The sequence below is a fragment of the Sapajus apella genome, unplaced genomic scaffold (assembly GCF_009761245.1).
Source record: "Sapajus apella isolate SASKATOON/1434 unplaced genomic scaffold, GSC_monkey_1.0 scaffold1, whole genome shotgun sequence".
Classification (NCBI taxonomy): domain Eukaryota; kingdom Metazoa; phylum Chordata; class Mammalia; order Primates; family Cebidae; genus Sapajus; species Sapajus apella.
In genome coordinates, this window is record NW_022436941.1 from 61943287 (window position 1) to 61967297 (window position 24011).

At 36.3% G+C, this 24011-nt stretch overlaps 1 protein-coding gene, 1 long non-coding RNA gene and 1 pseudogene across 8 annotated transcripts in view; 1 reads left to right on the forward strand and 2 right to left on the reverse strand.

Annotated features, from left to right (window-relative positions):
- Nucleotides 1-24011, forward strand: part of AP3B1 (adaptor related protein complex 3 subunit beta 1) — a 269274-nt gene that overhangs the window by 91886 nt on the left and 153377 nt on the right. For all 7 annotated transcript variants that reach the window (XR_004268935.1, XM_032277581.1, XM_032277584.1 and 4 more), the window contains exon 8: nt 16544-16699. Coding sequence is in view for 6 of the 7 variants with exons in the window: in XM_032277581.1 (XP_032133472.1) it covers nt 16544-16699 (156 nt within the window). In the remaining variant the exon portion in view is untranslated. The remainder of the gene's footprint in view (nt 1-16543; nt 16700-24011) is intronic.
- Nucleotides 113-669, reverse strand: LOC116551447 (annotated as a pseudogene).
- Nucleotides 4379-4803, reverse strand: LOC116551450. The gene is made up of 2 exons (XR_004268940.1): nt 4715-4803; nt 4379-4410 (listed from the first exon to the last, which is right to left on the reverse strand). It is a non-coding gene; the product is annotated as an uncharacterized LOC116551450 (long non-coding RNA).

The following is a 24011-nucleotide window of genomic DNA, read 5'->3' on the forward strand; positions in this document are numbered from 1 at the left end:
GTATTACTAACCACCTACCCATCCTGGTCTTGTCAGGCGCATCTAACCCAATGTCAGAGAGATGTAACACAGTATATCGCTGCGCTATCTGTTATGGACTGAATGTTTGCCCCACCTCTGAATGCATATTTGAAGACTTAGCCCCAGGTTGATGGTATTTGGAGATGGGGTATTTGGGAGGTAATGAGGTTTAGAGGAGGTCATGAGAGTGAGGCCCCCATGATGGGATTAGTGCCCTTTTTTTTTTTTTGCGGGAGTGGGGGGAATTGGGGGGATGAAGCTGTTCTTTATTTCAGGGAGAGGGCAGGGGAGGGGGCTCAGTCTTTTCTTGACAGCGGCTTTCCTCATGGCGGCCAGGACATTGCTCAGCTCCGCCTTCTTTCTCTTGGCCCGGATGTTTGTCCCCACTTTTTTCTTGATGAACTTGAGGGCGCATTTGTCCTTGGAGACCTTGAGTAACTCTAGGGCCCACCGCTCGTATGGGGCGAGGCCACACACCTCCCGGATCATGTCCCGCACGAACTTGGTGTGTTTGGTCAGATGCTTGCAGCAGCGGCTGTGCCTGGGCTTGCTCACGTTCCTGGTTACCTTGCGGCCCTTGTTGAGGCCGGCGGCCACAGCGTAGCAAAAAGCCATGGCTGCTACTCTCCAATGGCGGCCATGGCGGAAGGGCTGGCGCCGTGCGGAACTCTGGCAGGATTAATTAGTGCCCGTCTAAGAAGAGGCACAAGGAGCTTGCGTCCTCTCTTTCCACCATTTGAGGTAGCTGTCCACAAGCCAGGAGGAAGGCCTTCATCAGGAATTGAATCACTTGCCCCTGGATCTTGGACTTTTAAGCCTCAAGAACTGAGAAATAAATGTCTCTTGTTTCAGTCACCTATCCTCTGGTATTTTGTTGTAGCAGCCTGAGTTGACTAGTACAGTGTCTCAGATTACATGGGAATGTTGTGATGTATTAAAGTCATTTTTAAACATTTTGGAAGGGTCTAAGGCCAAGCAGGCTGCAGAGATTGTTTCATCCAGGTGTAAATCTTGAGAGGGCACTAGCACCCTTTAGGCTATCTTGGAATTCAGAAGACAACTGGGTATATTCAGTGTCTTTTATGTGACTACCCTAAATTCCAAGGTAATAAAGGCAAGAGATGACAGGTAAAGAATAGTAATTCCTGAGTTCAAATCCTGGCTCTACTGCTTTTGATCTCTGTGACTATTGATAATTTCTGTAAATTGTGTGTACCTCAGTTCTTTCATCTGTGAAAAACGTAGTAAATACCTGCTTTGTTTACCATATGGGATTGTTTTGAGTTTTTTTTTTTTTTTTTGGGACGGAGTTTCGCTCTTGTTACCCAGGCTGGAGTGCAATGGTGCGATCTCGGCTCACCGCAACCTCCGCCTCCTGGGTTCAGGCAATTCTCCTGCCTCAGCCTCCTGAGTAGCTGGGATTACAGGCACGTGCCACCATGCCCAGCTAATTTTTTGTATTTTTAGTAGAGACGGGGTTTCACTGTGTTGACCAGGATGGTCTCGATCTTTTGACCTCGTGATCCACCTGCCTCAGCCTCCCAAAGTGCTGGGATTACAGGCTTGAGCCACTGCGCCCGGCCTGTTTTGAGTTTTTAAAGAGGTATTTGTGCAAGTGTTTTATTAATACTAGAAGTTTCTTAAGCTGAAGTTATTTCTACTAAGTCGATTGTTACTGGTCACATGTTACAAAAGTAGCTATTTTTCAGCAATGTTTGATTGCTTTGTTAATTTTTATACATAAAAATATTTTGCTGTATGCAGTTTTAACTGTCATGAATTTTTTTAAATTTTATTTTTCTGTCATTCCTTATGGACTGACAAAAGATTGTAGTGTGTATTTATTTCTTAGGAAATTCATTCAGATAAAATACGTCTCCCTGTGTCTTAAGATCTCATTAAAAAGTAAAGATTATCCCCAGTATCCAAAATTGTGGGTTCAGTTACTGACTTCTTATTATTTTTGTGAACATTTATGTTTAGAGCTTCAGATACAAAATACATAGAAAATACTACTACTTAAGTGTAATTACACACTTTTCTTTATTCTGCGAGCCTGTGGAATAGTACCTTAACAGTATATAAACCATGCCTTTTCCAAAGTATACTTCATGGAGTAATGTTATTTTTTGCCTTCATAAAGCTTATATTTAATGTAACAGCATTTGTCTCTTCTGAAAGTGAATGTTTTAGAGCAAAGTGAAAAGCTGTATTTTATCCAGATTTTTTTTTTCATTAGCATTTGGGTGGTTGGCATACATGAGTGGAGGGAGACCTATTTTTATATGATATAGGTTCAGATATATTAAATTCACTGCTTTTTAAAAATTAAAATAAGCTTTTTTTTTTTAGAACAGTTACAGGCTTACAATAAAACTGAGTTGAAAGTGCAGGGATTTCCCATATTCCCTCTACCTCCACACACTCAAAACATCCCCCACCATCAACATTTTATATTATAGTAGATGAATTTACATTAATATTATTGTCACCCAAAGTCCACAATTTACTTTAGAGTTCAGCCTTGGTGTTGTACATTCTATGAATTTTGTCTGATATGTAATAACATGAATACACCATTGTATTTTATCATACACAATAGTTCTGCTGCCCTAAAAATTCTCTATGCTCTACTTGTTCATCCCTCCCTCCCCACTAGTGCCTGGCAATCACTAATGTTTCTAATGTCTACATAGTTTGCTTTTTCCAGAATATCATATCAGTGGAATCATACAATAGGTAACCTTTTCAGATTGGATTCTCTCACTTATATTGTAATATGCATTTAAGTTGTCTCCATGTCTTTTCATGGCTTGATAGCTCATTTATTTTTAGCACTGAATACTATTCCTTTGTCTGGATGTACCACAGTTTATTTAACCACTTACCTACTGAAAGACATTCAGGGCACTTCCTAGTTTTGCCAGTGATGAATAAAGCTGCTTTATCCATGTGCAGGCTTTTGTGTGGACATGTTTTTAGATTTTTGGATAAATACTAAGGAGTGTGATTGCTGGATTGTTTGGTACCAGTATGTTTACTTTGGTAAGAAACTGCCAAGTTGCCTTTCAGAGTTGCTGTACCATTTTGCATTCCCATCAGCAATGAATGAGAGCTCTTATCACTTTATATCCTTGTCTGTATATGGAGTTCTCAAGTTTTTGGACTTTGTCCATTCTAATAAGTGTGTTGTAGTATATAATTTGTTTTAGTTAGCAATTCCCTAATGACATGATTTTGCACATGTTTTTATATGTTTATTTGCCATATGTGTATCTTTTTTGGTGAGATATCTGTTCAGGTCTTCAGCCCATTTTTTAAAAAATTGGGTTGTTTTCTTGTTGAATTTTAGGAACTCTTTGTATATTTTGGATAACAGTCCTTTATCAGATATGTCTTTTGCAAATATTTTCTCCTAGTTTGTGGCTTGTCTTCTGATTCTTCTGATCTTGTCTTTTGCATATAAAAGTTTTAAATTTTAATGAAGTCCAACTTATCAATTATTTCTTCCAGAGATCATGTATTTTGTATTGTCTCTAAAAGTTGCCATAACCAAGGTCACCTGGATTGCTATGTTAGTCTCTAAAAGTTTTATAGTTTTGTGTTTTATGTTTAGTCTGTGACCCATTTGAATTAATTTTTGTGAAGGGTGTAAGGTCTGTTTCTACATTCTTTTTTTTTTTTTTTTTTTTTTAACATGTGACTCTTTGTTTATTCCAGCATCATTTGTTGAAAAGACTATCTTTTATCCATTGTATTGTCTTGGCTCTTTTGTGAAAGCAGTTGGGTGTATTTATGAGAGTCTGTTTTTGGGCTTTCTCTTCTGTTCCATTAATGTTTTTATCTGTCCTTTCACAAATACCACACTGTCTTGCTATGTGTAGCTTTATAGTAAGTCTTAATTATGGAAAACTTTAAACATACATAAAAGTATGGCTGACAGTTCAGTGAATCCCTGTGTATACATCACATAGTTACATTGTTCATCAGCTCATGGCTGCTCTCGTTTTGCTACCCCACCCCATTCCAAGATTTCATGTAAAATTTTAGATATCATATAATTCACTTCTGTCTATTGAGAGCGTATTTATATCTTCACTTTAAAGAAACCACAAAGTCTTCTCCAGTATAAGTTGGTCCCCATTTTTTAAATGCTTTTTTTTTTTTTTGGTCCAGTTTAAATATACATTTTAAAAGAAACATGAAAAAAGTATTCTGTGGTAGTATTTTATTGCATACATGTACATATTTTAAACGTGGAAAATAAAACATTCATTTATAAGTAGAACATTTTATACTCATTTTATGAGATGGTTTTATCACATACGTTTTAGAGATATTTTGAGAACTCCTTTTAGAGTCATTTAATAGTTTTGCGTTGGAAAGCACCTTTACTTCTTTTTTTTTTTTTCAGACGGAGTTTTGCTCTTGTTACCCAGGCTGGAGTGCAATGGCGCAATCTCAGCTCACCGCAACCTCCGCCTCCTGGGTTCAAGCAGTAATCCTGCCTCAGCTTCCCGAGTAGCTGGGAGTACAGGCGTGCGTCACCATGCCCAGCTAATTTTTTGTGTTTTTAGTAGAGACGGGGTTTCACCATGTTGACCAGGATGGTCTCGATCTCTTGACCTTGTGATCCACTTGCCTCCCAAAGTGCTGGGATTATAGGCGTGAGCCACTGCGCCCGGCCCAGCACCTTTACTTCTATGTGGATTTTTGGAGATACACGTTACCTTGGAATATGGATACAAGGCTGTCATAGAAATATGTTTCAAACTTTGAGTACTCATTCACATGTTATTAGCATAGTTACTTAGAATTGTTTTGTAAAAAAGATGTATCAATTCTCCCTCATTTATTTATTTATTAGTTATTTTAACTGCCTAAGCTCTAGAACCAGTCATGTTTTCATGTAAAAGAGCAGATTTTATGGCTTTATAAGTAATGCTTTCTTTCTTAGTCAGATTTCAGTCAAATGGTTCTGTCTTTTTGTAATAGTAATATCAGTATTATACTGGAACAATGTTGGCAGTACTAATGACTATATAGAAAAACTGATACCACAATATAAAACATTTTAATTAGTACAAATTAGAAACCCCCTGTATGATAATGCCTCATTTCTGTAGGCTCAGTAGAAATGTGTAATAATTGATTTTCTAAAACCTTTTCATGCATTTGTAAAACACATTTTTCTTGTCCGTTGGCAATGGAAAATATAATGTTTACTGTTTTATTTTTAAATTATGTTTTTTATTATCTGTATCACAAGAAATCAGAATATCAAGATGATTGAAATGATATGAATAATATACTAAAAATAAGGGCTTCATGTATAAAATAATATCTTAAGGCTTCATAACAGCCATTTTAGCTACATAAGGGTTTTTTCTACTTTGTTTCAAATTCATAGATGTATTAATTGAGATTGCCTAATATCAGTCTCTAGTCAAGAAATATATTTGAGGGTATAGAATAAGCTCAGAAGATCAAGCAGTTCTACTAAAAACAGAATATTTCTAAAAAGTGCTTTCAAATAAAAATGGAGGAATATTAAAATTAGATACTAGATTATCTTTTATCTATATGAAGTATGGTTAGTATATCAAGTGGAGTAAGTGGAAACTTACTGTAAAGTAGATTTCATAGTCTTTCAAATTCTTTTATTTTTACTCTTAATCAGATGAAACATTTTCCTTAATATATCTTGTTTATCTTATTTGTTTATTCTGTTTCTGGACAAGGAGAAAGTCAAATTCATTTCATCATATATTTAACACGTTAAATAAGAATGATTATTTTTTAAACCATTCAGAGTTCTCTCAGATATAAACCTTGATTCTTCCACTTAACTTACTTAAGTATCTGGGCTATATTATCTCTAAGAGAGCACAAATCTTCCTCTATCTGATATGTCAAAAGTATTACAAAGGTAAAATCAGTTAGGTTGACATTTTAAAATATTACTGAATTTAAAGAACTCTGTAAGTGGTTGCTGAAAGTGTAGTGCTTTATATAAAAATCATGTAAAAATATATCTGACTTTTTTGAAAAATTCTATTGTGTTGCATTATCTGCCACAAAGCTCTCTTTTACCCCTTTATTCCTTGAACATATTAATCATAGTTGTTTTATAGTCTCAGTTTGGGCTACTATAACAAAAATATCCTAGATTGTATGACTTAATAAACATTTATTTCTCACAGTTCTGAAATGTGGGGAGTCCGGGATCAAGGTTCTGACAGATTTGGTGTCTGGTGAGGGTTTACTTCTTGGTTCATAGATGACTATCTTCTCCACATGATGGAAAAAAGGCGAGAAGCCTCTCCAAGTTTCATTTTGTAATGGCACTAATTCCATTTATGAGAATTCTATCTTAATGAACTAATCACCTTTCAAAGACCCCATCTCATAGTACCATCACGCTAGAGATTAGGATTTCTTTCTTTCTTTCTTTTTGAGACAGAGTCTCGTTCTGTCACCCAGGCTGGAGTGCAGTGGCACAATCTCGGCTCACTGCAACTTCTACTTCCCAGGTTCAAATGATTCTCCTGCATCAGCCCCCCAGGTAGCTGGGACTACAGGCACACACCACCATGCCCCACTAATTTTTGTATTTTTGGTAGAGACAGGGTTTCACCATGTTGGCTAGGCTTGTCTTCAACTCCTGACCTCAGGTGATCCACCTGCCTTGGCCTCCCAGAGTGCTGGGATTATAGGCATGAGCCACTGCACGCAGCCTAGGATTTCAATATATGAATTTGTGGGAGGTCAGAATTGTCCAGTTCATAATATAGTTCACTTAAAATTCATGCCTGCCAAGCTCATTTTCTAGATTTTGTCTTGGTTTATATTTATAGTTTTGTCTTTTTTTCTTCTATGCATATTTTAAAGACATCTTATTGAAGTAGAAATATATACTGCAAATGATTCATACATTTTCACAAACTGAATACACCTATGTACCAAATACCTAGATTGGGAAACAGTAATTATCGGTATACTTCATAAGCCCTCCTCTTGATACCTTTCACTTAATAATTTGCTTTTCTTCCCGGAAGGAAACAGTATCCTTACCCTTAAAGATACCCATTTCCTTTCTGATAAATTGTTGAGCTAGTTTGAAGCCTTGGATGATGGATTTAGTTCTACTTGTGGGTTCTAGGGAAGGGATTCAACAACCTTGAGTTCACTTACTCATCTCAATTATGGATTGAGATGATTTAAGCTGGGCTTTAATCTGATCATCCTTACTCCCCAGAATATAGACTTCATCTTTTAAACCAAAGACTAGAACAGTTAGCAGGATTGTAATTTTTGGTGGATCCTGACCCTCCACCTTTTGTTACTGCATTTTTGTGAATTTGCTGAAAGCTCTACTCAGCATTTAGGCCTCTCAGCCTCCTCTTTTCTAATTAACACATTTTGGAAAAGCAATTCCAAAAGCCAATCAGAGTTCTTGGTTTCTAGATTTACTGCTGCTTCTGGGTCTTGCCTGCATAATTCATCACTGTTCTTTTAGCTCTCCAATGCCTTCAAACAGGTTTCTTAGCTTTTTCCCAGGTTTTCTAGTTCTCTGTGGTGGTTGTTCTAAGTTGTCTGTTTAGCCATTCTTAGATACAGGACTATATCTTCCTATAGTGCCTGTTTTTAAAAAAGTGTTCTCTAAAGGCTTAGTTAAAATGGCATTTTTTATCACTGTGATGTGTGACTCCTTTTAAGCATCCATAACTAGCATTATTGAAGTTGTCTGTAATGAGTTTCCCATGTTTGGGGTACGTTATGGTTCAAAATGAAGCAGTAGTGTAAGAACCTCATAATACATTTGTAAATTCTCAGGTATGAGGCAGCTCCTTTCTGAGGGATAATTTTAGAGGGGAAACTTTTTTTTTTTATATTTGGCATCTAGGGATATTGAACTTGAATCAATATTACTTGAAGTAATAGTTTCAATTACATGGCTTCTAGAAAGAAACTTTCTTAATAATAGAAGCAGTGGCAATAGCTACTATTTGTGTAGTTTAATTTGTTTCAGGCACTAAGTGCTTATATAGCTTTCAAGAAAGTGATTCAATCTTTAAAAACACTTTAATGATATAGATACTGCTTTTATAGCTGAGTAAATCAAGACAAGGAAAAGTCAAATCAAGACAAGGAAAGGTTGAGTAATTTGTCATGGTCATAGAGCCAGCACTTACATTGGATTGGTGTGTCCTGATATACCCATATACCGTGTACATATCTAGCATCCATTTTGTTTGGGCTAATGTCTATTCTGATTCATCAAAAACCTGAGAAACATAGTCCACAGTAATATAGATTCAAGTATGTTACTGGAGATTCGTTCTCATCCTCCAAGAAAAACTCAAAACCTTTGTTTCATTAATCTCATTAAAACATCCACCCTTCACTTGTCAGTTTTTTCACTGCTTGGTTCCAATTTAGGGGATTATGCAGTTGGTACATGCGTATAGCTAGCAACTAGGAAAGCTGCATCTAAGAAGCAATGTCACGATGTTCTCGTGGCAGTAGACGCAAACTGAAAGTTCATAAAAAGTATACGAGAATTTCTTCTGAGGGTAATGTTTTTAAATAATAATTGACATGAACTATTTTAGCTATAAGCAACATGTTCTTCATGTTTATTAGCTCATAATCCCATTATTAAAACTTTATTGTTTCAAATAATCCCTTTTAGAAAATTATAATTTCTGTAATGTTATATGTTAATTTGTAGAAGTTTTGTTAGTAGGAATATAAGATCATTGAATCATGTGTGGCAAAGATAAAGAAATTACTTTTGTGGAATCTTTAAAAATAGCAGTAGTATAATATTTGCATAATTTTTATTTTATTTTTAACAGATTCTTGCTCTGTCACCCAGTCTGGAGTGCAGTGGCGTGATCTCAGCACACTGTCTTCTGGGTTCAAACGATTCTTCTGCCTCAGCCTCCCAAGTAGCTGGGACTACAGGTGTGCACCACCACACCTGGCTAATTTTTGTATTTTTAGTAGAGATAGGGTTTCACCATATTGGCCAGGCTGGTCTCGAACTCCTGCCCTCAGGTGACCCGCCTGCCTCGGCCTCCCAAAGTGCTGGGATTACAGATGTGAGCCGCCATGCCTGGCTGCATAATTTTTTAAAACTGTAAAAAAATTTATCAACAGGAAGCAGTTGGATCAATTATGAACCATATATGTTACGAAATATTACTGAATTTTAATAAGATAATGATTCATTGACCTTTATACTTATTAAAAATGCCATCCTTTGAATTAAATATACATTGAAGACATACAGTAGTACAAGTAGTCCTCTGTAAAATGTTCTTATTTTTGTAAATGCATATTAAAATCAAACCTCATGTAAAAATATGTTTCTTATGGAAATGAACTCAAAACCTATATGATGGTATGTTCATAAGAGACACTATAGAAACATTTACATGAGTCTTAAAAATTTTTTTAAGTTATTTTATTGTTTTTCTTTTAAGTTCTGGGGTACATGTGCAGAATGTGCAGGTTTTTTACATAGGTAAACATGTGCCATGTGATTTGCTGTCCCTATCAATCAGTCATCCAGGTATTAAGCCCAGCAGGCATTAGCTTTGTTCCCTAATGCTCTACCCCCTGACCCTCACCTCATAGGCCCCAGTAAGTGTTGTTCCCCTCCTGTGTCCATGTGTTCACATTGTTCAGCTCCCACTTATAAGTGAGAACATGTGGTATTTGGTTTTCTGTTCCCACGTTAGTTTGCTGAGAATAATGGCTTCCAGCATCATCCATGTCCCTGCAAAGAACATGATCTTGTTCCTTTTTATGGGTGCATAGTACTCCATGGTGTATATACATCACATTTTATCTAGTCTATCATTGATGGGCATTTGGGTTGATTCTCTGACTTTGCTATTGTGAATAGTGCCACAGTAAACATATGCATGCATGTGTTTTTATAATAGAATGATTTGTAATCCTTTGGGTATGTATGCCAGTAATGGGATTGCTGGGTCAAATAGTATTTCCGGTTCTGAATATTTGAGGAATAAGCACATTGTCTTCCACAATGATTGTACTAATTTCTATTCCCACCAACAGTGTAAAAGCATTCCTGTTTCTCCACAGCCTTGCCAACATCTGTTGTTTTTTTGAGCTTTTAATAATTGCCATTCTGACTGGTATGAAATGATATCTCATTGTGGTTTTGGTTTGCATTTCTCTAGCAATCATTGTGTTGAGCTATTTTTCGTATGTTTGTTGGCTGCATGTACGTCTTTTTTTGTGAAGTGTCTGTTCATATCATTTGCCCACTTTTTAATGGAGTTGTTAGTTTCTTGTAAATTTGGTTAAGTTTCTTGTAGATTCTGGATATTAGCCCTTTGTCAGATCGATAGATTGCAAAAATTTTCTCGTGTTCTATAGATTTTCTGTTTGCTTTGATGATAGTTTTGTTCACTGTGCAGAAACTCTTTAATTAGATCCCATTTGTCAATTTTTGTTTTTGTTGCAATTGCTTTTAGCGATTTCATCATAAAAGCCTTTGCCCATGCTGATGTCTTAAATGGTATTGCCTAGATTCTCTGTCTGCTAGGGTTTTTATAGTTTTAGGTTTTACGTTTAAGTCTTTAATCCATCTTGAGTTAATTTTTGTATAAGGTGTAAGGAAGGGCTCTAGTTTCAATTTTCCACATATGGCTAGCCAGTTCTTCCAGCACCATTTGTTAAATAGGGCATCTTTTCCCATTGTTTGTTTTTGCCAGGTTTGTCGAAGATTAGATGGCTGTAGATGTGCGGTTTTATTTCTGAGTTCTTTATTCTGTTCCATTGGTCTATGTGCCTTTTTTGTACCAGTACCATGCTGTTTTGATTACGGTGGCCTCGTAGTAGTTTGAAGTCAGGTAGCATGATGCTTCCAGCTTTGTTCTTTTTGCTTAGGATTGTCTTGGCTATGTGAGCTCTTTTTTGGTCCCATGTGAATTTTGAAATATTTTTTTCTAGTTCTTTGAAGAATGTCAATGGTAGTTTAATGGGAATAGCATTGGATCTATAAATTGCTTTGGGCAGTTTGGCCATTTTCACGATGTTGATTCTTTGTATCCATGAGCATAGAATACTTTTCCATCTGCTTGTGCCTCTTTGATTTACTTGAGCAGGTTTGTAGTTTTATTATTATAATATACTGTCATAATCTTAAACATTTGTACAGTAAAATAAGCCATACATATGCATCTTTCATTAAAATAATGTAATTGAACTCTAATAAAGTATGTTAATTAACAATGAGGAAGAAATTGAATGAGTAGATGCTTATTAAAAGCAGCTTTTTATGTATATTTTGAGGATTTTACTTGTTAGTAATAGTGCTATGTTTGTTAACACAGCACTTTCATTATGTATCACTTTCAGGTAGAGTTTGAACATTTGTTTAATTAACCATGACTTAAGATTGTAGGTGAGTGCTTATGCTTAGAGCGTTTAATTATTTGTGTGTTATTGGTTTACTGATGTGTACTTAACTGAACTGCTTTAGCCTGGAGTGCCGTAAAGAAATAGTCACTCAAGTCCAGCTTTGATGTAAGAGTATATCTGAATTATAGTCTTTTTATTAAGCACTAAAAGACAACTAGTTTATTTTGAATTGTGTATTCAAAGGAAGGTGATAATGTTATGATTTCTAGTTTAATTTTGAAGGTAAGTGTTAATACAAATACTTTTGTTTTCAAAGAGTATAAATTTTGTGAGTTTTCTGTGAATACTTTTATAAGATTTTTGACTGTGGATTTAAAAAGCACTGAGCTAATATGTTTACTATTCTAAGAGACTTAAAAGTTGTACTTTTCATGAAAGGTGTTTTCCAGTGATATTTATGTCAAGATTTAAGGAAAGATTGTGTAAAATCTGTAGGTACCTGGTAAGGGAAAAATACTTAAATGATATTAACCTAAAACATTTTAGATGTTTTTCTTTATTGTTATGTATAACAATTCATAAATACAGCAAACTTTTTAAGTGACTTTCTGATTTTTATCTCCTTAGTTTTATTTCATTAAATGTTTTTTAAAAGATAATTGAGATCACATGAAATTGTAAGAAATAATTGAGAGAGATCTGGTACAACGTTTACTCAATTTTCCCCAGTGAAATTTTTTAGAGACTGGGTCTCACTCTGTCACCCAGGCTGGAGTACAGTAGCTTGATCATAGCTCATTGAAGCCTTAATGGCAATATCTTGCAAAACTGTAATACAGTATTGCAACCAGGATATTGACATGATACAGTCAAAATTCAGAACATTTCCATCACAGGGAGTCTTCATTTTGCCATTTTATAGCCAAACCAGCTTTCTTCCAGATGCTTAACTCTACTCCCAGCCCTTAACCCCTGGCAATCACTAATCTTTCTGTTTTCATAATTGTGTTTTTTCAAGAATGTTATATAAGTGGAATTATATGGTATATAACCTTCATTGTAGATAATACATTTTGTCATTCTATAGTGTCCTTCTCTGTAGTAATTTTCTTTGCTCTGAAGTGTATTTTATCTGATATTAATATAGTCATTCTGCTTTCCCTTGATTACTATTAGCATGTTATGTATTTTTCCATCCTTTTACTTTTAACCTGCCTTTACCTTTATATTTATAGTGAATTTCTTATAGGCAGCATATAGTTGAGTCATGGGTTTTAATCTACTCTACCAGCCTTCATCTTTTAATCTATTTATTTTTAAGGCTTAAGCTTCCCATTATATTTTTTGTTTTCTGCTTGTTCTCTCTAGTCTTCATTTCTCTTACTGCGAGTTATTTCAGCATTTTTTGAATTCCATTTTATCTACAGTTAATTTGAATGTATCTCTTTTTTATTAAAAACTATTTTTCAGAAACTTTTTAGAGACAGGATCTCACTCTGTCACCCAGGCTGCAGTAAGTGGCTTGATCATAGCTCATTGAAGCCACAAACTCTTCGGCTCCAATGATCCTCCCACCTCAGCCTCCTGAGCAGCTAAGACTATGGATACATGCCCCTATGAATGGCTGAGTTTTAAAATTTTTTTACTTTTAGTAGAGGCAAGGCCTTGCTCTGTTGTCCAGGCTGGTCTGGAACTCCTGGCCTTAAGTAAGTAATCTTTCCACCTTGGCTTCCGAAAGCATAAATATATCTCTTTGTATAACTTTTTTAGTGGTTGCTCTAGGTATTATAATATGCATGCATAGCTTATCATCTTACCATCACAGTCTACCAGTGTCCTCATATTATGCTTCAAGTGGCAAAATTTTTAACCACTTACCTCCTTTTCATCTCTTTCTTCTCTACAGTTTATAAATACAGTTTTCTTACTATGTCCTTTACATACATTTAGAACCATATAAGTGTTATAACTTTTTCTTCAACCATCTAATATAATTTAAAAGGCTCAGAGGAGAAGGCCAAATGATTATATCTACTCATATTTTTACTTGCCATATTCTTTCTTCCTTCCTAATGTTTGAAGATTCCATCTTTTATCATTTCCTTTCTGTCTAAAGAGCTTCCTTGGGCCGGGCGTGGTGGCTTACGCCTGTAATCCAAGCACTTTGGAGGCCAAGGCAGGCAGATCACTTGAGGTCAGGAGTTCAAGACCAGCCTGACCAACACGGTGAAACCCCGTCTTAAAAAAAAAAAAAAAAAAAAAAAAAAAGAGCTTCCTTTAGCCATTCTTTCAGGATAGGTCTGTTGATGACAGATACGCTAGCTCTCCTTCATCTGAAAATGTCTTGATTTTTTTCCCGCTTCATTCCTGAAATATATTTTTGCTAGATACAAGATTCACTGTTGATAGTTCTTCTCCTTCAGTTGGTCTACTTTCTTCCGTCCTCCATGGTTTTTGATGAGAAATCTGCTGTCATTTGACTTGTTTTTCTGTTACAGGTAGTGTCATTTCTCCTGTTCTGCTTTCAAGATTTGTTTTTTCTCTGTCTTCAGTTTTCAGAGGTTTTACTATAATATGTGTTGTTATGGATTTCTTTGGGTTTAATCCTGTTGAGGGTTTATTCAGCTTCCTCAATTTGCAGTTTTATGTCTGTGCCAAATTCAAGAAGTTTGCAGTCATTATTTCTTTGAGTTATCTTTCAGCTCTTGCCTCTGTCTCCCCTCCGTCCAGGATTTATTAATAGATGAAAGGAATGTTAGGTGTTTTATTGTTGTTTCACTGGCCCCTGAGACTGTGTTTTTTAGTTTTGATTTTTCTTTTGTCCCTAGTCTACTTTATTTTTGTTATTCAGATTGGGTAAATTTTGTTGTTCTGTGTTCCAGTTTACTGATTATTTCTTTTGTCCTCTTCCTCTGCTTTTGATCCCATTCGGATTAGGTTTTTAGTTTTGGTTTTTTTATTGGCCAGTCATAACATTTTTTATTTCTCTTTATTTATATCTTCTATTTCTTTCTTTAGACTTTATTTATTTATTTTTAGATGGAGTTTTACTCTTATTGCCCAGGCTGGAGTGCAATGGTGCAATCTTTTTGCATGCTGGGCTAATTTTGTATTTTCAGTGAGACAGTGTTTCACCATTTTGTCCAGGCTGGTCTCAAACTCCTGACTTCAGGTGATCTGCTCACCTTGACCTCCCAAAGTGCTCGAATTTCAGGTTTGAGCCACTGCGCCTGGTCTAGACTTTATAATTCTTTGCTAAAACCTTCTATTTTTTTATTTGTTACCAGGACATTCTCTATTGCTCATTGAAGCATTTTCTTTTAATTTTTATTTTTGAAATCATCAGATCATTCCAGTATCTTTATTATCTTGGTGTTGGCATTTGCTAGTTACCTATTTTTATTTAGCTTGAGATCTTCCTGTCTCTTTGAATGATGAGTGATTTTTTAATTGAAACTTGGACATTTGGGATACTTTGAGACTGGATCTTATTTAAACCTTCAGGTTAACTGGCTTTGTTTGATACCACTCTAGCAGGGAAGGGTAGTGATTAAGAGAGGTGGGTGCTGTCTCATTACTGCCAGGTCATAGCAGAAGTCCAGATTCCCTGCTCATGGGATTGTGCTTATTGTTACCACAGGGGAGTCTGGGATTTCTGGCTCCCCAACCATCTTTCTCTGATAGCTTTCTAGAAGGGATACAAGATACTGTTCTACATGTGTCCTTCCCTGACAACCACAAAGGTGTGGGAGGTGCTGGCTTTGGTTACTACTAGGTGTGGTGTGCAAGTCCTGACTGTCCACTAGGCCTCCTCTGACATCATCACGGTCAGAGGAATAAGGTCACCTTGTCACTAAGGGATGGGCTTAGAAGTCCAATCTCTTTACTTGGTCTTCACCGGCAATATAAGAGTGTCATGTTACCTCTTGGTAGAGATGAAAATCTCAATCCAATTTTGGCCTTTTCTGAAGCCACCCAGTGAGGTGGTTGGGCCATCTCATTACAGGCTTATAAGGGTAGAAGTAGGATCACCATCTCAGCCTTTACTGGTGATGAGGTAGGGCCATACTTTTTTATCTGGTGTTGGCTGCACTTGAGTAGTTACTTCTAAAAGTTTTCTGTCTTGCTAGGCTGCCCCTTTCTTGGTCCTTTGGCTCGAGAGAGTGGTTTTGGGGGTTTCTTTTCATCTGCATTTGTTGCCAGTTTCTCCTGCACTGAGCTGTGGATGTATGAAATAAAAGGAAAACCCAGGGAACTCACTGGTGTGTCTTTCTTTGGGTCTTGAGGTTCCTATCCAGTCCTTTTTGCTTTTCAAAGTCTTTTCATGTTTGTTGGATATATGTTTTACACGTAATGTTCTGCTTTTCTGGATCTACTTAGTGAGAGAGATGGGGGAAAGTACATCTACCCCATCTTCCTGGAGGCAGAAAGTGTGTTTCAGATATTTGGTAATGGAAGTTACCTCTAAACAGTAGTTGAATTGGATGTATGTGGATATTATTGTGTTTGTGTGGTTTTTGTTTGTTTGTTTTGGGGACTAAATGCCTATAGGCATATTTTATTGGCAGAGATAAAGAACTCAAAACAAAAACCTAGAATCAACTCCTATGGATATTTGTAAATCTCAAACAGACATTTTCTTGACAACTCAGGGACCTGCTTAACAACTCTGGTTTTTACATGTCAAACTTTACTGTGATTTCTTTTATGTTGCTGTTCAAACAATGCTCCTCTTTTTTCTTTTGGACTCTGATCTAGTTACAGAGTGGCTGACAATATATTGAAATAGTTTTCAGATTTTAGATAGTCTCATATTATACGCCTTGTTAAAATCTAATGGTCATGTGTTCCTTTTGAGAGACTAGGTATTTCTATCGGGATTTAATAGCAAAAATTTACTTTGTAATATTATAGAAGCATCATCTGTAGCACAGTAACTTGTTACAAAATATGAGAAAAATCAAGGCCTTTTAGTTTGTGTAATATTTTTAAATTGCCTCAACAGAAGTATTGTACAGTAAAATCTTATTGTAGATGTTTAAAAGAAAGTTTTGACTATGTAATATGTGGATTGTTCAAGGTCTAAAGTAATCTTGGGATTGGATTTCTTTCATTGTAGGGTGATGAATTAGAAGACAATGAAAAGAATTTCTATGAATCTGATGATGATCAGAAGGAAAAGACTGACAAAAGGAAGAAGCCATATACTATGGATCCAGATCATAGACTCTTAATTAGAAATACAAAGCCTTTGCTTCAGAGCAGGAATGCTGCGGTATGTTAAAATCCTTATAAGAAATAATTCACTGTTTTTTTTTAAAACAGCAATTAAAAATATCTCAATTTAGTAAGTGACTCTGTGTGTGCTCATGGAGCATGTGTTTGTTTACACACTAAATGATGTGTAATGGATAGTTGAAATACAGTGTGTAATGTAAGCTATAGATTTAGAGACCTAATGTCTGCGAAGTAATACCTAAATAAATATATTTCAACCTTCTGTGTTTCCAGGTATGCGGAGTTAGGTTTTGATGAGAATACCTGGTTTGACCTATTGGACTTCATTTACTTTTTAGTGGTTTTGTTAATTTGCTTTTCTTAAGTTATTCCTAAGTTGTTTCTAAATTGATTGGATATGTTAGCCCTTATGTAAGGACTGTGTATATTTCTTAGTTATTCCATTGTGATTGAGGGTACTTGATATGGTAGCAGTTCATACTGTTTGTATCTATCTGATAGAATTTTTAAGAGACTAACAAAGGTAATGCCTCACATATTATAAATGTAAATTGGTAGTAATTAAAAATCTTTTTTTTTTTTTTTTTGAGTTGGAGTTTCGCTCTTGTTACCCAGGCTGGAGTGCAATGGCGCGATCTCGGCTCACGGCAACCTCTGCCTCCTGGGTTCAGGCAATTCTCCTGCCTCAGCCTCCTGAGTAGCTGGGATTACAGGCACGCGCCACCATGCCCAGCTAATTTTTTTTGTATTTTTAGTAGAGACGGGGCTTCACCATTTTGACCAGGATGGTCTCGATCTCTTGACCTCATGATCCACCCGCCTCGGCCTCCCAAAGTGCTGGGATTATAGGCTTGAGCCACCGCGTCCGGCCTAAAAATCATCTTTATTTGGGTTCTAAGGTTGTTTTTGTTTCACACCTTTTTATTTTATATAACCATTTATATTTTAGAAGACTACATGTGAACAATACAAAACTAGAAAATACAGACTAGCAAAACTAAAAAGAAAATTAAAACATCACATTCTCAACACTCAGAAATCACTTAGTGTATTTTTTTCTAGATCTTTTAAATCTGCATAAATATAGATATATTCATGGTTACACATGCATATATATATTTTAACCAAGATAAAAATTATGCTGTATATAGCATTTTAAAATTTTATTTTATTTTTATTTTTTGTTATTTTTTAATTTTTTTTTATATATATTTTTAAAGATGGGATTTCACCATGTTGGTCACGCTGGTCTTGAATTCCCAACCTCAGGTGACCCACCCGCCATAGCCTCCAAAGTGCTTGGATTACAGGTGTGGGCCACCATGCCTGGCCCTGTATATAGCATTTTCTAACCCTTTTTTCTCTAGTCAGTCCTTTCCACTTTTTATTTTAATAAAGTTTCATTTTATTTGATCCCAATTGATCTCAAATTATCCTTTTTTTGGATGGTTTATCTAAACCATTATCTAATATGTTGCATCTTTTAAAGCCTCTAAAGGCTTCAGAATGTCCTTCTGGGTTTGTATGATTACTGCTGCTGCTGCTTATTTTAATTTTTTGCCACACCTGCTGGAATGGGATGGTTGCATCTTTTATAGTGTCATTTAATTTATTCTTTTATATTCTGTGTTTTCTGTTAACTGGCAGTTATATCTAAAGGCTTGATGGATTTAAGTTAAACATGTTCTTCAAGATTTTAATTGAGAAATATTCTTTTTTTTTTTTTTAATTGTACTTTAGGTTCTGGGGTACATGTCCAGATCATGCAGGATTGTTGTATAGGTACACACATGGCAATGTGGTTTGCTGCCTCCATCTCCCCATCACCTACATCTGGCATCTCTCCCCATGTTATCCCCCCTCCCCCCACTGTTCCACCCTTGCCCCCCACCGCCAGCAGACCCCAATGTGTGATGCTCCTCTCCCTGTGCCCATGTGTTCTCATTGTTCAACACCTGCCTATGAGTGAGAACATGTGGTGTTTGATTTTCTGTTCTTGTATCAGCTTGCCGAGAGTCACGGTTTCCAGATTTATCCATGACCCTGCAAAGGACACAAACTCATTCTTTTTTATGGCTACATAGTATTCCATGGTATATATGTGCCACATTTTCTTTGTCCAGTCTGTTGTCAACGGGCATTTGGGTTGGTTCCAGGTCTTTGCTATTGTAAACAGTGCTGCAATGAACATATGTGTGCATGTGTCTTTATAATACAATGATTTATAATCCTTTGGGTATATACCCAGTAATGCGATTGCTGAGTCAAATGGAATTTCTATTTCTAGGTCCTTGAGGAATCGCCACACTGTCTTCCACAATGGTTGAACTAATTAAGTGTTCCTATTTCTCCATATCCTCTCCAGCATCTGTTGTCTCCAGATTTTTTAATGATTGCCATTATAACTGGCATGAGGTGGTATCTCAATGTTTTGATTTGCATTTCTCTAATAATCAGTGATGATGAGCATTTTTTTCATATGTTTGTTGGCTTCATATATGTCTTCTTTTGAAAAGTGCCTGTTCATATCCTTCAGCCACTTTTGGATGGGTTTGTTTTTTTCTTATAAATCTGTTTTAGTTCTTTGTAGATTCTGGATATTAGCCCTTTGTCAGATGGGTAGATTGTAAAAATTTTTCTCATACTGTTGGTTGCCATTTCACTCTGATGATAGTTTCTTTTGGTGTACAGAGGCTCTGGAATTTAATTAGATTCCATTTGTCTATTTTGGCTTTTGTTGCCAATGCTTTTGGTGTTTTAGTCATGAAGTCCTTGCCTATGCCTATGTCCTGAATGGTTTTGCCTAGGTTTTCTTCTAGGGTTTTTATGGTGTTAGGTCTTATGTTTAAGTCTTTAATCCATCTGGAGTTACTTTTAGTGTAAGGTGTCAGGAAGGGGTCCAGTTTCTGCTTTCTGCACACTGCTAGCCAGTTTTCCCTACACCTTTCATTAAACAGGGAATCCTTTTCCCATTGCTTGTTTTTGTGAGGTTTGTCAAATATCAGATGGTTGTAGATGTGTGGCATTGCCTCCAGGGCCTCTGTTCTGTTCCATTGGTCTATATCTCTGTTTTGGTACCGGTACCATACTGTTTTGATTACTATAACCTTGTAGTATAGTTTGAAATCAGGTAGCATGATGCCTTCAGCTTTGTTCTTTTTGTTAGGATTGTCTTGGCTATGCAGGCTCTCTTTTGGTTCCATTTGAAGTTTAAGGTGGTTTTTTCCAGTTCTATGAAGAAGGTCATTGGTAGCTTGATGGGGATAGCGTTGAATCTATGAATTACTTTGGGCAATATGGCCATTTTCACAATATTGATTATTCCTAACTGTGAGCATGGAATGTTTTTCCATCTGTTTGTGTCCTCTCTTATTTCCTTGAGCAGTGGTTTGTAGTTCTCCTTAAAGAGGTCCTTTACATCCTTTGTTAGTTGTATTCCTAGATATTTTATTCTCTTTGTAGCAGTTGTGAATGGGAGTTTGCTCATGATTTGTCTCTCTGTTAATCTGTTATTGGTGTATAGAAATGCTTGTGATTTCTGCACATTGATTTTGTATTCTGAGACTTTGCTGAAGTTGCTTATCAGTTTAAGGAGATTTTCATTGAGATGATAGAGTCTTCTAAGTATACAATCATGTGGTATGTAAAAGAGACAATTTGACTTCCTCTTTTCCTAGTTGAATACCCCCCCTTTTTTTTCTTGCCTAATTGCTCTGGCTAGAACTTCCAATACTATATTGAATAGGAGTGGTGAGAGAGGGCATCCTTGTCTATTGTCAGATTTCAAAGGGAACGCTTCCAGATTTTGCCCATTAAGTATGATATTGGCTGCAGGTTTGTTGTAAATAGCTTTTTATTGTTTTGAGATATGTTCCTTCGATACCTAGTTTATTAAGAGTTTTTAGCATAAAGCGCTGTTGAATTTTGTCGAAGGCCTTCTCTGCATCTGTTGAGATAATCATGTGGTTTTTGTCTTTGGTTCTGTTTATGTGGTGGATTACATTTATAGACTTGCGTATGTTGAACCGGCCTTGCATCCCTGGAATGACGCCTACTTGATCGTGAGGGATAAGCTTTTTGATGTGCTGTTGCAATCAGTTTGCCAGTATTTTATTGAAGAATTTTGCATCGATGTTCATCGTGGATATTGGCCTCAAGTTTTCTTTTTTTGTTGAGTCTCTGCTAGGTTTTGGTATCAGGATGATGTTGGTCTCATAAAATGATTTGGAAAGGATTCCCTCTTTTTGTGTTGTTTGGAATAGTTTCAGAAGGAATGGTACCAGCTCTTCTTTATACATCTGGTAGAATTTGGCTGTGAACCCATCTGGACCTGGGCTATTTTTGCTTGGTAGGCTATTAATTGCTGCCTCGACTTCAGCCCTTGTTATTGGTCTATTCAAGGTTTCAACTTCTTCCTGGTTTGGCTTGGGAGGATGCAGGTGTCTAGGAATTCATCCATTTTTCCCAGGTTTACTGGTTTATGTGCATAGAGTTGTTTGTAGTAATCTCTGGTTGTAGTTTGTATTTCTGTGGAATCAGTCATGATAGCCCCTTAATTGTTTTTTTATTGCATCTATTTGATTCTTTTCCCTTTTCTTTTTTATTAATCTGGCTAGCGGTCTGTCTGTTTTGTTGATCTTTTCAAAAAACCAGCTCCTGGATTTATTGATTTTTTTGGAGGGCATTTTATATCTCTATCTCCTTTAGTTCTGCTCTGATCTTAGTTATTTCTTGTCTTCTGCTAGCTTTTGAGCTTTTTTGATCTTGCTCTTGTAGCTCTTTCAATTTTGGTGATAGAGTGTCGATTTTAGATCTTTCCCTGCTTCTCATGTGGGCATTTATTGCTATAAATTTCCCTCTGGACACTGCTTTAAATGTGTCCCAGAGATTCTGGTACATTGTGTCTTTGTTCTTGTTGGTTTCAAAGAACATCTTTATTTCTGCCTTCATTTCATTGTTTATCCAGTCGACATTCAGGAGCCAGTAGTTCAGTTTCCATGAAGCTGTGCGATTCTGAGTTAGTTTCTTAATTCTGAATTCTCATTTGATTGCCATGTGGTCTGAGAGACTGTTTGTTATAATTTCCATTCTTTTGCATTTGCTGAGAGTGATTTACTTACAAGTATGTGGTCAATTTTAAAGTAGGTGCAGTGCAGTGCTGAGAAGATTGTATATTCTTTGGATTTGGCATGTAGAGTTCTGTAGATGTCTGTTTAGGTCCACTTGGTCCAGATCTGAGTTCAAGTCCTGGATATCCTTGTTAATTTTCTGTCTCGTTGATCTGTCTAATACTGACAGTGGAGTGTTAAATTCTCCCACAATTATTGTTTGGGAGCCTAAGTCTCTTTTTAGGTCATTAAGAACTTGCTTTATATACCTGGGTACTCCTGTATTGGGTGCGTATATATTTAGGATCATTAGCTCTTGTTGTTACATTGATCCTTTTACCATTATGTAATGCCCTTCTTTGTCTCTTTTGATCTTTGTTGGTTTAAAGTCCATTTTATCAGAGATTAGGATTGCAACTCCTGCTTTTTTTTCTCACCATTTGCTTGATAAATCTTCCCCCATCCCTTTATTTTGAGCCTATGTGTGTCCTTGCACGTGGGATGGGTTTCCTGAATACAGCACACCGATGGGTCTTGACTTTTTATCCAATTTGCCAGTCTGTGTCTTTTGACTGGGGCATTTAGCCCATTTACATTTAAGATCAATATTGTTATGTCTGAATTTGATACTGCCATTTTGATGCTAGCTGGATGTTTTGCCTGTTCATTTATGCATTTTTTTCATTATGTCGATGGTCTTTACCATTTGGTATGTTTTTGGAGTGGTTGGCACTGGTTATTCCTTTCCTTGTTTATTGCTTCTTTCAGGAGCTCTTGTAAGCAGGCCTGGTGGTGACAAAATGTCTCAGCAATTGCTTGTTCGTTAAAGGATTTTCTTTCTCCTTTGCTTATGAAGCTTAGTTTGGTTGGATATGAAATTCTAGGTTGAAAGTTCTTTTCTTTAAGGATGTTGAATATTGGCCCCCACTCTCTTCTGGCATGTAGGATTTCTGCTGAGAGATCTGCTGTGAGTCTGATGGGCTTCCCTTTGTGGGTGACCCGACCTTTCTCTCTGGCTGCCCTTAGCATTTTCTCCTTCATTTTAACCCTGGTCAATCTGACGATTATGTGCCTTCGCGTTGCTCTTCTTGAGGAATATCTTTGTGGTATTCTCTGTATTTCCTGGGCTTGAATGGTGTCCTGCCTTGCTAGGTTGGGGAAGTTCTCCTGGATAATATCCTGAAGAGTGTTTTCCAGCCATTCTCTCTATCACATTCAGGTACATCTATACATTTCACATTCTGGGTATCAAAGAAACTTTAAACTGTTGGATTTCTAAATACTGAGGAAAAAGAGGCTCATTTAGGCCTTTCAGATTTTGGAGTACCCTAACATATTAGAACAGGTGATATACCAAGTGGAAGCTAGAATTTTAAAGGCATTGACATGTATAGAAAGTACAGTTTACTTTCTTACAGTAGGATTGGACTTTTATTTGTAAGGAAAAAGGATTTACTATCTGTAAGACAGATTAAAATTAAAATTCAGCTTTCTTTGCTATCATTTACTAATACTGATTAGCCAGGTATATACATTAATACTTTTTAAAAATGACTGACCTTGGATTAGGTCAATCATTAATTGAGATTCTTTTATTTTATAAGATTCAAAATTCAGGAGAGTTTATTTTGTAACTAAATTGTATTTGTAGTTTACAAGTGAAGAAATGATATATTCTTACATTCCTAAGATTCTCAACAAATGTCTTACAGCTAAAAATCAACTTGTAAGAAAGTACCAGAAATACAAAACAATAAATTTAGCACCCTGTATACCATATTTTTTAAAACAGTTTTTTAGTTTTAGAAGAAACTTTTTTTTTTTTTTTTAACTTCAAACACTCTCCTGTGCTGTATACTATTTAGGCATATGTATTAATAGAACTTTTGCCACATATTTGTTCAAACTTTATGGACCAAGCAGAGTTAAAGTATTATTAGTGTGTCCTTTGAGTCAAAGACAGTATTGGTAACATCTGTAACTATGTTTCTGCAGTTGTCACTCTGAATCTGAGTATAGAGGCATGTAGGGGAAACAGTATTCTTATGTTTTGAAACAAAGAAATTCAGATCACCTTTTGTTTGTTTTGTTTTGTTTCCTTGAGACAGTCTCACTCTGTTGCCCAGGCTGAAGTGCAGTGGCAGATCTCACAGCTCATTGTAACCTCTACCTCCTGGGTTCACATGATTCTTGTGCCTCAGCCTACCAGGTAGCTGAGGTTGCAGGCATGCACCACCATGC